Source organism: Eptatretus burgeri, chromosome 14 (assembly GCF_056783735.1).
Source record: "Eptatretus burgeri isolate ZD-2024b chromosome 14, Ebu_testis_v1, whole genome shotgun sequence".
NCBI classification, from domain to species: Eukaryota; Metazoa; Chordata; class Myxini; order Myxiniformes; family Myxinidae; genus Eptatretus; species Eptatretus burgeri.
The window spans coordinates 34,733,031-34,749,257 of NC_140974.1; the positions used below are offsets into that span (position 1 = coordinate 34,733,031).

Consider the following 16,227-nt stretch of genomic DNA (forward strand, 5'->3'; position numbering starts at 1 on the left):
GCACTTCTGTTAACACGGGGCGATGTACCTGTGCCACCTGCATCTCCGTAATGATGTCGACATAGGGGAGACAGTGTGAAGACTTGGGTGATTGTTGAATGAGAACACTTAGTGGATGTAAGAACGAACAACACGGATGTCATGAAGCCATGAATATCTCTACACTTCAATCTTTCTTTGTCATTCCACCCCACATATGAATGTCTAATCACAGTATTACCGACGCCTGAAGGTGCAAAGAACAACGTTTGATTTTCAAATATGGTACATTAGCACCAAATTGGATTAACAAACCATTTCATTCATTTAAATCTGTTATTGCAATAAAATTTATATATATATATATATATATATATATATATTTTTTAATTCCCCATTTTCTTTTCCTTTTTCATTTATTTTATTTTCCTCTCTTTCTCTTGTCCTCCTCCTCCTCCACCCCCCATCATCCTCCTCCTCATCCCCTCCTTTTCTCCCTCATCTATTTCTTATTCATCTTCTTCGTCTTCATTATTTTTTTGTCTTGCTGCCATCTCTCCTCTTTTTACCTCTGCCACCGAAGGTGGATGGAGGTTATGTTTTCACACCTGTCTGTCTGTTTGGCTATTTCTGTCTGTTTATCTCTTTGTGTGCAAGATATCTCAAAAAGTTGTTGACATATTCGGATGAAATTTGGTGGACAGGTTGGGTGTGTGACAAGGACGAAAAGATTAGAATTTGCGGATCCGGATCTGGATACTAGAATTTTAAAGTGATTTTTCACCATTGAGAGAGAGAGAGAGAGGGCCAAAAACGATATATAGCACGATATCTCAAAAAGTTGTGGACGGATTCGGATGAAACTTGGTGGAAAGATTGGGTGCTTCACCACGGTGAATTAAGTTGATTTTGTTGAAGATCAAATCCAGATCTGGAAACGAGAATTATTTAATTTTAAAGTGATTCTTCACCATTGAGAGATTGGGCCAAAAACGATATAGTACTGTATAGCATGATATTTCAAAAATGTATTGGGCCTGATATGTTCTCGTAGTTCAGGCATTACATGGTGGAGGGATGCACTCCACCGAGTGCCCTTCTCGTTTACATATGTAATCCCTCCTCCCCTCACCCCACTCACCTTTGAGCTTTGATCTCTGATCCAGTCCCTTTGATTCTGACACCTGATCATTGATCCAATCACCTACTTGATGATTCTCTCTCCATGCAAACTTCCTTCTTTTGCTCTGAGGAAAGGATAATGCTCAAAATGTCAGTCACACCTCCTTTCCCACGGTGGAAAACACACTCATCAACTTTTTAATTGATTAAATCTAGTATTTATCTTCTCTGCCGACCGGGCCGTTAAACACATGCATCTTTGCTGGCCTTCTTTCCTTTCTTCTTTTTCTTCATCTTTCTGTCTTTACCTATTTTCTAACTTCTTTTTTTTCTGTTTCTACTTTTATTTTCTACATTTGCTTATTTCTATATTTGCCAAGTGAAGGTATTCGAGTTTTCAGCACCCTCCGATTCATGCTTTACTTTGGATTTAAGGCAGGGTTATTTTTCCACAAGTTTCACAGGAGCCATTTTGTCACGCTAATGAAGCCACAAAGTCTGTAACACCAACTGGTGTTAATGTGAACTTGTGGAAAATCGATGTGACCATTTTTTGGTGGTGTTTCATGGTAATGCTGTCTGGAGACTTCTTTCTTCAGTGGAGGTCTTGAGCAATACCTTTGTAAGAGAATAATTCTTACCAGCTGTGGTGACTCATCCTGGCAATGTACAAAGTCGTCAGACCCATGGCGTTTGCCAAGAGAAACGTTTTGATTGCATTGAAATGTAACATTTAACAATGAAAATATTAAAGTTAGCTTTTAATGGCATCATAATGATTAGGTTTATTTCCAATGTTGATTTCTCAGCAGAGCCGGGAGATTTTATTTCCTGATTTTAATAATCTCATTACATCAGGGTTGTTTTCACTCCTCTCAAGGATGTTCTCCGCGAAGGCCGGAGTGTGGGAAAGTTGCTCATTCTCTCGATTTGATTCTTCAGCAGCTTCTCGGACCAACTTTTCCGTAGTTGGCAATATGTGTTTATGATTCACATTGCTAACTGATCTGCTCATTCTCGAGTCTGGTTTTGAGGGTTATCTTTCAAAAAAGAGAAAGAAAAAGACCAGTCTAAGCCTCTAATCTTTTTCTTGCTGAAACTAAAGTGAATTGAGTCACTGACAATTGGTTGTAGTTCTCACCAGTCGCATTAATTTCCAGCATACCAAGGACCCTTTGCGAGACTTGATGACCAACCTTGCTGGTAGTTCCTTAATACAGTCAAGGTGTTCTGTGGGACAAGCATGAATCAAAAGAACGGATTAAGCCAGTTGGAAAAATATAGAAGTCCCAGTTTCTTATTCCACAAAATGCTATTACACGTGTGAAATCTCATGCAATGAACATCACAAACATTATGGTTGCCATTGCAGGTTCGCTGGTACAAATTTTTTCAACAGTTGATGATGCATTCGAATTTCAATTGCACAAAAACATGAATAACTAGAGGGGGAGCACTCGGAAGAGTGCAAAACCTCCGCCAATACTGCTGGGTCACTCAAGTGAACCTTATATCTTATTCATTAAATATGATGTCAACAGTGCTGACAGTTATAGTTCTTTTCTCCAACATTTTTTTTGGGGGGGGCGGGGGTTGGAAATCACTTAAAACGTGTAGAAATGTAAAAAAAAGAAATCGAAATTTTGTTGAAAAAAAGTTTCCAAATTTTTTTTTGTCTAACAATTTTTTTTGGGGGGGTAACAATTTTTTTTTGGGGGGGGTGGAAATCACTTAAAACATGCAGAAATGCAAAAAAAAATTTCTCTAAAATTTTTTTTTTGGGGGGGGGAGGGTTGGAAATCACTTAAAACATGGAGAAATGTAAAAAAAAAATTCTTTAACAATTTTTTTGTTTTTGGGGGGGGGGGACCAAGTCCAAAATCTAATGGCATGATCCTTGGACCATACCTAACCCCCCACCAAGTTTCGTCGAAATCCGTCGAGGAGTTTTTCCGTAATCATGTTCACAAACAAACAAACAAACAAGCAGTCATAGACTGGTACTTACGAAATCGTCAACTTGACCTCTGACCTTGTCTAATAAAAGCTGTCTCTTGAGAAGGTAGCGACACAAACCAGAAGTTTCTACGATGATTTTCTGTACCAAACCATCAAAAATCGAATGTTTTGGATGTTTGACCTCAGTGTGACCTTGACCTTTGACAGATTTTGACCAAAATCTAATCAGCACTAGCCACCACCCTCCTGAATCACGTGGTGTAATTTGACATTGGAAGCTTCTTCCGTTCTTGAGTTATCATTTTTTGGATGTTTGACCTCACTGTGACCTTGACCTTTGACCGATTTTGACCAAAATCTAATCAGCACTAGCCATCAGCCTCCTGAATCATGTGGTGTAATTTGACATTGGTAGCTTCTTCCGTTCTCGAGTTATCTGTACCAAACCATCAAAAATCGAATATTTGACCTCACTGTGACCTTGACCTTTGACTGCTTTTGACCAAAATCTAATCAGCACTAGCCATCACCCTCCTGAATCACGTGGTGTAATTTGACATTAGTAGCTTCTTCCGTTCTCGAGTTATCATGCTTACAAACAAACAAACAAACATGCAGTCATAGACTGGTACTTACCAAATCGTCAACTTGACCTCTGACCTTGTCGAATAAAAACATGAATCAGTCAGAAGCCCAAGGGGAGCTTGAATTCTGAATTCATTGTGGTCTACGATTTTACACTGTGGTTGCAGATAATGAGTCCCAGACAAAAACTAGATTTCTTATAAAAATTCCGTTTTTTTGTTTTTATTTTTAAAAAAGTGATTCAGTACCAGCAGGATATGCCAGATAATCGGTGTATTACTTTTCAGAAGAATCTGATAAAAGACTTATTATTTATTATATATATATATATATATATATATATATATATATATATATATATATATATATATCAGTTATTCATCGCTGTTCCAGAATTTCGACAACCGAGTTTTAAGCATCCTAAGCAATCGCAAAACCGAAGACAAAATTAAAATCGAAGTTAAAACGAACTCGTAACGTCGAGCGAAGCAAAAAATCTCCATTTCTCCACGCAAAACCTTAAGTAACTCAACGACGCGTCTGCTCGAGCGCACTGCATCATGGGACGACCCGTGATGCGTCGAGTGAAATTTTTTTATGCAATCTTAAAACGTCTCCAAAACATCCGATTTTTACCAGAATTTCGACAACCGAGTTTGAAGCATCCAAAGCGATCGCAAAAACCGAAGACAAAATTAAAATCGAAGTTAAAACGAACTCGTAACGTCGAGCGAAGCAAAAATACTCCATTTCTCCACATTGATTTACGGAATTATGTTTGACCTCACTGTGACCTTGACCTTTGACCGATTTTGATCAAAATGTAACCAGCATGAGCCATCACCCTCCTGAATCACGTGGTGTAATTTGACATTGGTAGCTTCTTCCGTTCTCGAGTTATCGTGCCTATAAACAAACAAACAAACAAACAGAAAAGGAAGTCATCAATATACTTACGAAATCTTTAGATTTTGTAAGTAACAAACAAATTAACCAATGTCACCCGCAGGGTGACCCGTATCTTGCCAAAAGGTGACCACTTGTGACTTCTTTAAGGTCACACTGAGGTGAACAGAGCTGCTATCCACAAGGAGCGACTCCTTGAGGAATATCTGCCTACGAGAGATTCCGATGAGAATTGTTCTACAGAGTTACCATGAAAAATATGCGTTTGCCTCATAACGTCACCAAATTACGTCATAATGTCTCAAGCTTGACATATCTAGAAAGCACTCATCGAGGTGTTCAATTTGAGGTACTACACAATATGGTTCTTAAAACTTGAAAATTTGACCTTGGGGTCAAATATGTTTGACCTTAGGTGCTAACCATGAAGGTCAAGGCCAATCGCCACCAAAAATTAATCAGCTGAGCGCCAGACCATGAACTATATTCCCATGAAGTTTGAAGACAATCCGATCAAAATTACTCAAAAAATAAGGGTTTCGTCGACTCCCCTGATTTGCAACAAAGTGACCTTGACCTTTGACCTTGACCTTCAAAATTTTATGCGCTGAAAGGGACCTCTATAGGCCTCTGATATGCAAAGTTACAAAAATTTCCAATGATAACTGTGCTCTGCAGAATTTTTATACGTGATTACAGACAAACAAAAAAAAAAGACAAAAAAAAAAAAAACAAACAAAAAAACATACAAGCTGACTAACATATCTTGCAAAAACTTCGTTTTGGCAAGATAACAAACAGAAAGGGGTGAAAACAGTAACCTCCGATCTTCGATGGCGGAGGTTAACTCGAAAGCATCCGCTTTGTATTCGAACTTCTTTTTCTTCCATATTATGCTAAATGGTACCCTTTGAACTTTTGACCAAATTATTAATTTGCCTTCCCCACATTCTCATCGTAAAGCTTTGTTGAAAATTTGATTACAAAAGCTCAAATGATAATTGATATTTCAGGTCATTTTGATTGCCAATTTAATGTCATGCTGACCTTTGACCTTTTGACCAAATTCTTAACTTGTCTTCTCCATATTCTCAGAATAATGCTTTGTTGAAAATTTCATGACAGAAGCTGAAATGATAAAAAAAAGTTATGGCATGGACAGACATATGGGACAGACATATGGGACAGACACACACACGGACACACACACGGACACACACACGGACACACACACGGACACACACACGGACACACACACGGACACACACACGGACACACACACGGACACACACACGGACACACACACGGACACACACACACACACACACACACACAATTGAAAACCCCCTGTTTCCCACTGCACATGGGACGGGCTAATAGCTAGAATGGTACTTGGTAGATCGCCTACCTCCGCCAGGCTGAACAGTTTATGTTTTGTATCCCACTGATCGGCCAGATATGCATTAAACAACATCAAATTGGCTTGTTCTTATCACCTACCCAACTCATCGACCAAGTTTTGTCATTCGTCCACAACTTTTTGAAATGTCATCGCTTGTATCGTTTTGGCCCCATCCCTCAATGGTGAAGAATTACTTAAAAAAAAAAAAATTTATCGGATCCGGATCTTTTCCAAAATTAAATCAATTTGTCCTTGTCAAGTTTTGTCGGAATCCATCCATAACATTTTGAGATATGTTGCTCACAGACAAACAGGGGTGAAAACATAACCCCCGCCCATGTTAGGTGGCAAAGGTAATCAGCCTACCGTAATCCTGATCTTGATTAACAAATTAATGCAAGAAACATCTTTCAGTTCCAAGGAAAAACATTTGTTTTTTTTTATTAAGCTAATTTATGCATTCAAATTGACTTGCACAACAAATCATTCGTTGAGCAAGCAGTAAATTAATAAACACTTGCAGTTCCATAGCTGATGATCTAGTTGTCTAGTTCCAGGGCCACAAGGCCAGCATATGGCCCAGACCGAGTGGGATCAGGAATTGCTCTACATACGAGTGACATATCTTACCATGAATATTACTTCCTCCTCCACAAGCAGCATAACTTTCCATCTGAGCACTTTTTCACAATGTGCTCCTACACCTTTTGATTTTCCAGCATGCTTGGTTACTTCTTCTCCTCCACTCAGGTCTGTCCTTTTGCGGCTCAATGGTCGATTCGCAGTATTGAGGATAATTTCCTCATTCACACTGCAAGGTCACCCTAATTTTCCTCCAATTGGTGATTGGAAGTTTAATCGTGCTTTTCTGTTTCCACAGCTACTGAAATCCTGGATTTAAAGAAATAATACATTATTTGGTAGTCGGTTCAAATGTAATGTCCAACTTTCAGAGAACAATTCCACTGTCAACGTTCAGACATTCTGCTCTCGCTCTTCCATGAGTCTTGGCCATACATATAAAAAAAAAAGATGCGATGACCAAGAAGAAAAATCCAGACTTAACGAGACTTCAACACTGAGACGGCACGACAATGATACTGTCATATAATCAAAATGATGTCAAATCGAGCTTGGCAAACATATTCTCAGTTCGGGACATGCCCAAGATGGGACGTCACTCAAAATGCGTGCATTGCAATTTTTCATGAACAATCAATCACTGCATTTTGAGGAAATTTTAATCGTATCAAACTGAAAAAAGTTCCTATCTACTTTAGTTAAATGCATTTACATTTATTCCAATTGCAATGATTGTTGAAAAAAATATTACAATGTCCCATCTTGGCCAATGCCCATGTACGTGCACATTGCCAAAGCATGCTAATGTCGACGCCCAATGAACACGAACCGTATTGCTCTTTGTTTCAGTATTCATGATTCGTCATTCTTTTTACCAATCACTGATGCGAGATATGCATACCAATGCGCCGGATCACCTGTATGTCTGTCAAATGTCAGAGTATCGGTCACATTTGAATGGCAGCCTGATTAGAGAATCGGCGTTCCGGCTAGATTTCCTTGCAGGCAAGAAGCATGGCATGTGGGATTGTTTAGAAATCTATTCAGTGGGGAAGATGGTGGGTTTAATCAGCAATTCGATTATCTTGCGGTTGTCCAAAATGTGTCAGACCATGAACTGATGGGGTTATATGCGCGTAGCTGTTGTGCAGTTTATCCGTGAGCTACTGCCCATTGTTGCTTCACAGATTTTGAGCGTATTGAAAACACATCAAGTTAAGAGTGTCATGTCTCATACCTTACCTTATCATGATTTGGAAGAAAGCCATGCTCTTGTTTAACTGTTAGATATAAAGGTGCGATTAGTCATTTTTATTCAAGAATTTTTCATTGCATGGATCAGGCTATCTGGAAGCTTACTTAATAAGCTTTCTATATGCACAAAATATCTGAGTCATGAAAGACATGGTTTTCAGTCGTTAATTATATAAATCTGTCATTTACACATCTTTGATATAATTGCCATTCATGAACCAATGAGTTTCTGTGATCATATCTGATTCTTGTAGCCTGCATTTTCACCACTCAAACTTGATCCAAAGGTAGACGACAGATGAGATCTCCCAGAATCAGACCAGAGCAACGTCTCCATTTTGAGATATACCATTTCCTGGTTAATACAGTTTCTTGAAAAGTACATCTCGATATAATTACTGACTCTTCTCGATCCATCATTTTTGGCGATCACTCATGTAAGCAACACCATCGGGCCTCAATTCAAAGTTGCTGTCAAAGTGGAGTTTGGATATGAATATTTTCCTTGTTAAGCAACTTCATGCAGTTGTTTCATTGACCATCTTTGTCCTTCCTGAAGAAATTCCGCTTTTGCTCAACTATCGTAAAGGTAGCGCACTATTCTTCTTTGAAACCTTTTTGCGTTTCATTTAATCTGGACCACGTGGGACATACATTTGACATGTAGAATGCATTATATGTGAATATAAACGACTCAATGAATTAAGAAATTAAAAAAAATATTCTCAAATCGTATCTGTATCATCATGGAGCCGTCGCAAAATGATTTTGTTCCTTGGACAACTCTTGTTATTGAAATTTGTGTTTTTAACTGGGATTTTAAAATAAATATTAAATTGATATTCTGTGCTTGGTAAAGCATACCAAATGAGAGAATGGCACTTGTGCTTCTCTTTCATTAAGTTATTCTCCACATTCATTTATTATAGGTTATCATCGTTATTCTTAATATGGAATGGCATAGCAACCTGTTCTGTAAATTTGCCTGTTTGTAGTTTATGTCATACCAGCGATACTTGTTCTTGGCTTTGGCCTGATCACATGGTAACTTGATATGCAAAGTCAATAACTTCAATTGTGGTGTTTTGTGCAGGTTTTCGATACATTATTGACTCTATTAAGTTATTACCTCCACCACCGAAGGTGGAGCGCATACCTTCACCAGGCTGAACAGTTCAAGTTTTGTATCCCACTGATAGGCCAAATCGGTATCCAGACCTCAATCAAAATCTAATCGGCTTGTTCTTGTCACCTATCCAACGCTTCCACCAAGTTTTGTTATAATCCATCCATAGCTTTTGGAGACATCGTGCTATATATCGCTTTTGGTCCTATCTCTCAATGGTAAAGAATCACTTGTGGTATTAAAAAAAAAATTCTCAAATCGTATCTGTATCGTCACGAAAATCGAATCAGTTCATCCTTGTCCTATGCCCAACCAAGTTTTGTCTGTACCTATCCAGAACTTTTTGCTATATCATGCTCACAGACAGACGGACAAACAGGGGTGAAAACATAACCTCCATCTACCTTCGGTGGCACAAGTAATAACTTAGAGTCAATAGTGCATAGAAAACCTGCACAAAACACCACAATTGAAGTGATTGACTTTGCATATCGAGGCACTGTGTGATCAGGCCCAATCCATAAACAATTATCGCTGGTATGAAATAAACTACAAACAGGCAAACTCACAGCACAGGTTGCTATGCCATTCCATCTTATAGTAACAATGACGACCTACAATACATAAACTTGGAGTCACTGAATGAAAGATCAGCACAAGATGCTTTCGAATAATGAATTAAGAAATGTATGAAGTGGGCTCTTTACAGGATTTGAAACTGTCCAGGGAGTTGATTTTTAGAGAATGCAGGATCATCAACAGTGTTGAACCATGTTTTGGGATCGTCAGTAGAAACCTGGTGTTGTGACCAAAGCAAGTGAGGCTTGCACCAGGATAACAAGTTGTTAATTTTCAGGTCGAGCCAATCCATGAATGCATTTAAAAAGAAAATAAATATATATATATATATATATATATATATATATATATATATATTTCTGCAATGAACCTCACTTGCTTTGGTTACAGCCACTGCAAAACGAACGATGATTGGTGCAACTAATGCTCGTGTAACCAATGTGTGTCGGCCATGTTTTGGGCTGTTTGCAAAAATGTTTCATTTCAATGCAAAATGATGCAACTTCCTTTGCCAGACGTGCACACAGCTTTAAGATTGCAATCATGCTTTTTATTTTGTCTCATTATGACTTCCATGAAAATGTGAAAAATTCACACTGGAATTTAACAAAACGTTTTCAATTACATCTGCTGATTTGTTCTCCAACTATTGGAAGGAGATGTTGAGTTGTGGTGCAAAGAATGATGAATGAGAACGTTCATGTGTTTTGTTTTAACCCCACAATTTGGTCTATCCACAGCGATGCACAAGTCATTGAATACATAATATTCAGCGTTGCATCTACTGCCCTCTCTGTCATTCTTTTACAGGGATTATCTGGTCCACCAGGCCCCCCCGGTCCCCCAGGTCCGACTGGAGACCCTGGCACACGTGTAAGTAATTGAAATCTGTGTTTGTTGTTTATCAGTTTTTGCACTTACAGGCTGTATGGCTCTTACTTTGTTATGATCAATCAACACTGATGAGAAAACAGAGTTACTGTTTCATCAAGTTAGGATTACAACAGTGTACATACCGTAGGAATACTTATGAATGTTGAATTCAAGTTAACTTCATGGTGTAAGACAAGAGAAAAGCCAATACCATTCTGGAGCATATTTTTTTAAAAGGAGAGCATGAAGCATTATATATGTTATTATTATTTCACCAATTCATCTCGAGTCAAGTTTCTTGATTAATTATTATCAACAGATATGGTTACCATGTAAGGTCCATCCATGTGTAAAGAGTGAACAACATACTATAGTTTAATAAGTATGTATGTCCGTGTGTGTGTATTTGGTGGGGGAGGGGTGATGGAGGGGTTAATAAACGCAGCCTTTGTAAGGGCTGGGGGTACACATGTATGATGCTTCGCCAGGTAGTGTAGAACACATAGGAGCATCGAACGAAGGTATTCTTCCTCTTTATTGATCTCTGAAAGGCCTACGATTTGTGGCTGGTCCTTGCTCAGCTGTAAATACCTAACTCCCCCATCCAGATCATACAGTCTTTCGACCAAGATATTAAGGCAACCGTACCGTTATATGGAAGTGCTCAAGATCCAATTGCTGTTGAAACGTGTTTAGACAGTGAAGTTTCTTGACTCCATTGCTGTTCAACTTCAGTGCATGCCTCTTGATGGAACGCTGGGCAGAAAGAGTGGCAGATATAGCTGGAGTGGGGGTGAATGTGAAGTGCAATCACGACCAAAAGCTATTTAGAAGGTATACCCACAATGCTGATGAGGCCTGGTTTTCTGAGCTCCAGTTTGTGGATGATACAACTTGACTTACCACCACAGGAACAGGTGCTGAGGATGCTCTCTCGAAGTACATCCAGGTAACAGCTGATGTTGGTATGTCAGTCAGTACAGCCAAGAGAAAACTGTTGGTAACTCACATCGAGGCAACAGCAGATGACAGGGCTCCAATTATTCTGGGTGATGATTGGACAGAGAGCATAATGGAGTTTTCGTTATTAGAGATTATATCATCATCTGGAAAAATGCAACTCAACATTGACAGAAAGATGGCACAAGCATTGAGAGCCTTCTGAACAATCCACAAACCAGTGTTTAGCAACAGGATCCTTAGAGTGGAGACCATGCACAAAGTGTCCCAAACCTGTGTTCTCCATGTTCTGTTGCATGGCTCCGAGTGTTGGACACCTTTCAGGGTAGATTTTGAGGGACTTTCACTCCTTCCATCGCAGATGCATTCACACCGTCATAGCCACCTCAAATCAACAGTGGTTGGCCCAGCACATAATTATCACAGAGTGTCGGGCAGTGGTGGGCAGGGGAGGGCAGTGAAACTGTGACTGAGAAAGTCTCCAAATGTCGATTGGAATGGCTTGGTCATCTGATCCAAATGCCTGGCGAGCAAACACCCGAGATCAGCCTGTTTATCTGGCAAACCGAAACCCTCTGACCCCCATTTGGAGGCCCACACCGACGATAGAAATATGTGACCTGTGTGGATTTTAAGGAAAAGTGTCGACCCCACAAGCCTCGACTTTGTTTCCAAGAAATTAAATCAAGTAAATCCTTGAAGATTCATGATATGAAGAGGGAACAACACCAAGAGCAGGATGGTGAGCTACCTGTAGACACATGACCAATGCAGATATCACCGACAGAAAGCAACACCGTGGGCAAGAAGCATTCCAAATGCAATGTCCAGAGTGCCAGCAAACCTTTCACAGAGAAAATTACATCAAGAGGCAGAAAACCTTGTTTCGTTTCCTACAACGTGTTGCCATCTTGTTTTTTTTTAAGCCCGTATATAAATACATACACAGCATTCAAAGTTAACTTATAAGGACTTCCTTCAGCCTGGCTTCATCCTCCATTTGGTGTTCTTTTTCTGTAATTTATCCAGTCAATGCATTGATAGCAATATAGGGGTTTAATAAAATAATTTATGAATAATTCTACATTAACAAGCGGATTCTCTCCTATTTATATACAAATAGCACGTTGGCCATGAGACAATTGCGAACGGAGGTAAATTTATTATGGTTATTAAAGTCGAATCGAAAAGTGGGGGGAACAATAAGTTGCAACAAAGCAAGCGAAGCATGTCAAATTGGAATAACAAGTTTCCATGATTTTTATTTGCCCTTTTCTGATTGCTTTATTCAGACGTGATGGCATGTTCAGATTGTAAAGGAACTCCATACAGTAAACATGAAATAGATGCCAAAAAAGTTGCAGCAGGAATAACCCTGTGTCAAATGTTGAGTCAAATTCCCCCCCCCCCCGCCCCCATATGACCCTCGTGACCCGAAGTCCCCACCCCGTGGGGAATGAACCGGTCGTCAAATTCAAAAAATTGTTAAATATTTCATGCGTCCCCCAATAAATCTCCTCCAGAGGAGATGGGTTGTGATGCCTGCTGAAATGTCATCACGAAGAATGCCTCTGTAGTGCCTGAACATGATTATAACCGTGAAGACACAAACAGAGGCAAATACACAGAAAAAGTTATTAGATCTTGTTTTGCTGATGGGCTTCTCTCGAGACGGGGGTGGGCTAAAAAAAAAAAATATTGCCAGAGGAGCAGAGGCTCATGGGAGAGAAAAAGGGAAACCTTGCTCCAAATACAAAATGTGGTAAGACCTCATGTACAGTGAGTGAGGAACATGAAGGTAAGAGAATATATGGTGCAAGAAAGATGGGGATCTTAGAGAGTGAGTTAAACCTCATGCATGGTGGGGAATACAGAGGGGAGAGGAGAGTGGAAAGAGGGGGAGAGGGGCACAATAAGTTTGCACCAAATCCAACTTGCGGCACAAAGGTCATCTTGAGTTCGGGAGCAAATTTATTTTGTTTGTGTAATATGCATGATCTGACAGGATAGCACAGAACGAACATATATTTGCTTAAAATAGTGTAAACTCACTCGGTGACCTCATGATTAGTGCGTCTTCGCTGAGTCTTTGAGGTTGGCAGTTCAATTATGACCCGGGCCAGCGTCATCCCATTGACTTTAAAATGGTATGTGCTGCTTCCTTGCTTGACATGCAGCATTAAAGAATAGAACCAGGACAAACATTGTGGGTTGGCATTCTCCGTAATTGCCCCGTTGAATGCGGAGCAAAAGTTTTGGTGTAAAGATAGTGACACTGGTACTCATAGTGCCCTGAGAAGTGATATCACTTCCCCCAAGCTCAGCGCCTGTGTTTGGCTGAAGTCAAGACCTGGTGTTATTTCATGAAATTGTCTGCATGTTTGTGCATGATGTTTAATGCAGCTCCGCCATGAGCCTTAGATTCTGTAAAAAGAATGAAAAATATATCGATCGTAGTTTGTTCGTGCTCTATCCTATAAATTCTGATCATCAAAGCAGCACATACCATTTTAAACTCTTTCATATTACTTAGCCGCGATCAGAATTGAACCTCCAACCCCCTAGACTGAGTGGATGCTCTTACCATAATGCCACTGAGTCTGGTTTGGTGTAGTTTCCCACGAATTACGTGTTATTCATAATGAAATTGAGTTTGAATGCAAGATATAGAATTACCGTATTTTCCGGTGTACAAACTGTGCCCATGTATTAACAGCGCCCATATTTTTCACCCTCAAAATAAATTAATACATTGGTCATTTCATTTTCTGATCTCGATATAAATACTCTCACAGACCCGGGGTCGTGGGGGAACCACTAGGATGGGGCTGTCCCGAGTTCCTCTCTCGACTAACCGGTAATTGCAGACCATCACACAAATAACTTTTGTCGTGGCAGGTTGCTAATTGACCAGAAACGCCAATAACTTGGTCACGTGACCCAGGGTCCTCCATCTGACAACCGTTTACCTAAGAACAAGTGATCGACTTATCGGGGAATCATGCCCTCGATGTGCACTTGCGTTACTTAAGTTACTCAACGTATGAGGTGCAGCCAAGCAGAGCTGCCAAGTATGCTTCAGCTTATCAGCATATTTTTGGAGTATAACGTCCCAGCTAAGCTAAGGTGCAGACCATGCTAAACCAATAGAGAAAAGGAAAAAAAATGAGTTGGGTACATTTCTAACAGGCACATTTATTTAAACAAGTAAGGAACGTTATGTGGCAGTAAGGGATTTATTGCAAATGTGCAACATGGGAAAGCAAGGAATTCATGGGTGCGGCAAAAGACATACAATATTCACAATGAAAGACACAGAGCAAATTTATCCCAAATATTCTTAGACAGTCTTAACTTATGCTACAACAGGCGCCATCACACACACAAACCGGAGGAAAGTTAGAGATAGCCCAGAGAGATAAGAAGTAGTTGAGGATTAGTGACCTCTCAATACCTGGTTGTGGTCGGCAGACCTGCGCAACCCAAAACGCGGAGGAAAATGGAAGGAGGGAGAAATACTAAGGGTGTCTGTGGTGTTGGAGTGTGAGGTGTGAGTGTAATGCAACGTGGGGTGCAGCATGGTGTAAGAGGAAGATGTGAGGTATGAGTTAGAATGGTTCACTCGTTAGGTTCACTCTTGGGTTCGCTCTGAAAAGAACAGTTGGTCGCTTTGAAAAGAATGGTTGGTTGGGCTTGCCCATGCCGATTGCTCTTGTGCGTCCACAGTATATGAGAGACTGATGACAGAGAAAGTTGTGTAAGAGAGAGAAAAGACCCTATCGTAATAGTGTAAGTATCTGTACATGTAAATGTTGCTGCTGGATGCAGCCAAACTGAGTGTCGATAGAATGAGAGGATCCCCAGCTAGTAGTAGTCACTCATGATTCTGCACTTGACCACTCTGACTCATGGCGCCACTCGATCAGTGCTGACGCTTGCCTTCCTTGTGACATCTGCCTGTTTCCCCGGCGAAGTCTGATGTCTACCGCAGTCCCTTGGCATGTCTGGTGAGGTCTGGCTTCTGGTGAGTTCTCTCTCCTGACGACTCTCTCTAAACTGAGCTGAGTTTGCACTTTGTGTTCGCCCCAGGCATGTGAGGAGCCAAGAATTAGATCAAACTGGGCTGTTGATGATTTCTAGCCTTCACATTGGCCCATAGCGGTCATCCCATGCCGTGGTCACACCCCGCCAGGCCCCGAAACCGAAAAATGCTTATCGCTCGCTGACCTGCCCAGGCATCGGAGCTCTGACATTAACATGGGGCTGTGGTTGTCAGAAGCGCTCTCTGGCCCTGAATGTGCACTGGCCTCCATTCAAATGTGGAAATTTAGAGAAATCTCCATGCTACCCAGATGTTCTCAAACGAGCTACAGCGAACATTAGCGCTTCGAGTTATGCCCCAAAATAACCCAACTCTCATTCCCTCTGTGGCCCTCGAGGCTGCAGTGAGCATTCAACGAATAAGTGGCAGTTGTGTTGGTTGTAGAAAGATAAGAGAAGGTTGTGGCATTTGCAGTGAAGATATTGTAATGTGGCATTGCAGCGAAGAGGTAGAAGTTGCTTGTGATGGTGGCGTCTCGGAAAAGAGTGAGAGGTTTGTCCCTCAGGGTGGCCTTTGTATTGAAGATGTGAACGTGAGTTGTTGCGGGGATTTTTAGTAGTCATGTGGAGTGGTTGTGGTGAACATAGTGGCAGCGTGGTGAGCAGTGCCAGACCTTGCCGGACACGATAAAAAAGTGTGGTTCATACACCAGAAAATAAGGAATCACAACTTCTCAAAATCGCATTGACATGGGTGCCCCATTTTTGATTCTGATAGCATAACGTGTGTGACGAAAGATGGTTTCACTGCCAGTAAGTGAATTACTTACAGAACAAACAAAAAACTCGGGGATAAGAC

General features: G+C 40.5%; 1 protein-coding gene and 1 long non-coding RNA gene across 4 annotated transcripts in view; one reads left to right on the forward strand and one right to left on the reverse strand.

Moving 5' to 3' along the window:
* The window catches only part of LOC147012952 (uncharacterized), a 571,074-nt gene that overhangs the window by 249,811 nt on the left and 305,036 nt on the right, over positions 1–16,227 (forward strand). For all 3 annotated transcript variants that reach the window (XM_085854308.1, XM_085854309.1, XM_085854310.1), the window contains one exon: positions 10,305–10,367. In XM_085854308.1, the coding sequence (XP_085710434.1) occupies positions 10,305–10,367 (63 nt within the window). The remainder of the gene's footprint in view (positions 1–10,304; positions 10,368–16,227) is intronic.
* LOC147012954 (uncharacterized) lies at positions 10,048–11,792 on the reverse strand. Its single transcript, XR_015051129.1, has 3 exons — positions 11,601–11,792; positions 11,271–11,412; positions 10,048–11,123 (listed from the first exon to the last, which is right to left on the reverse strand). It is a non-coding gene; the product is annotated as an uncharacterized LOC147012954 (long non-coding RNA).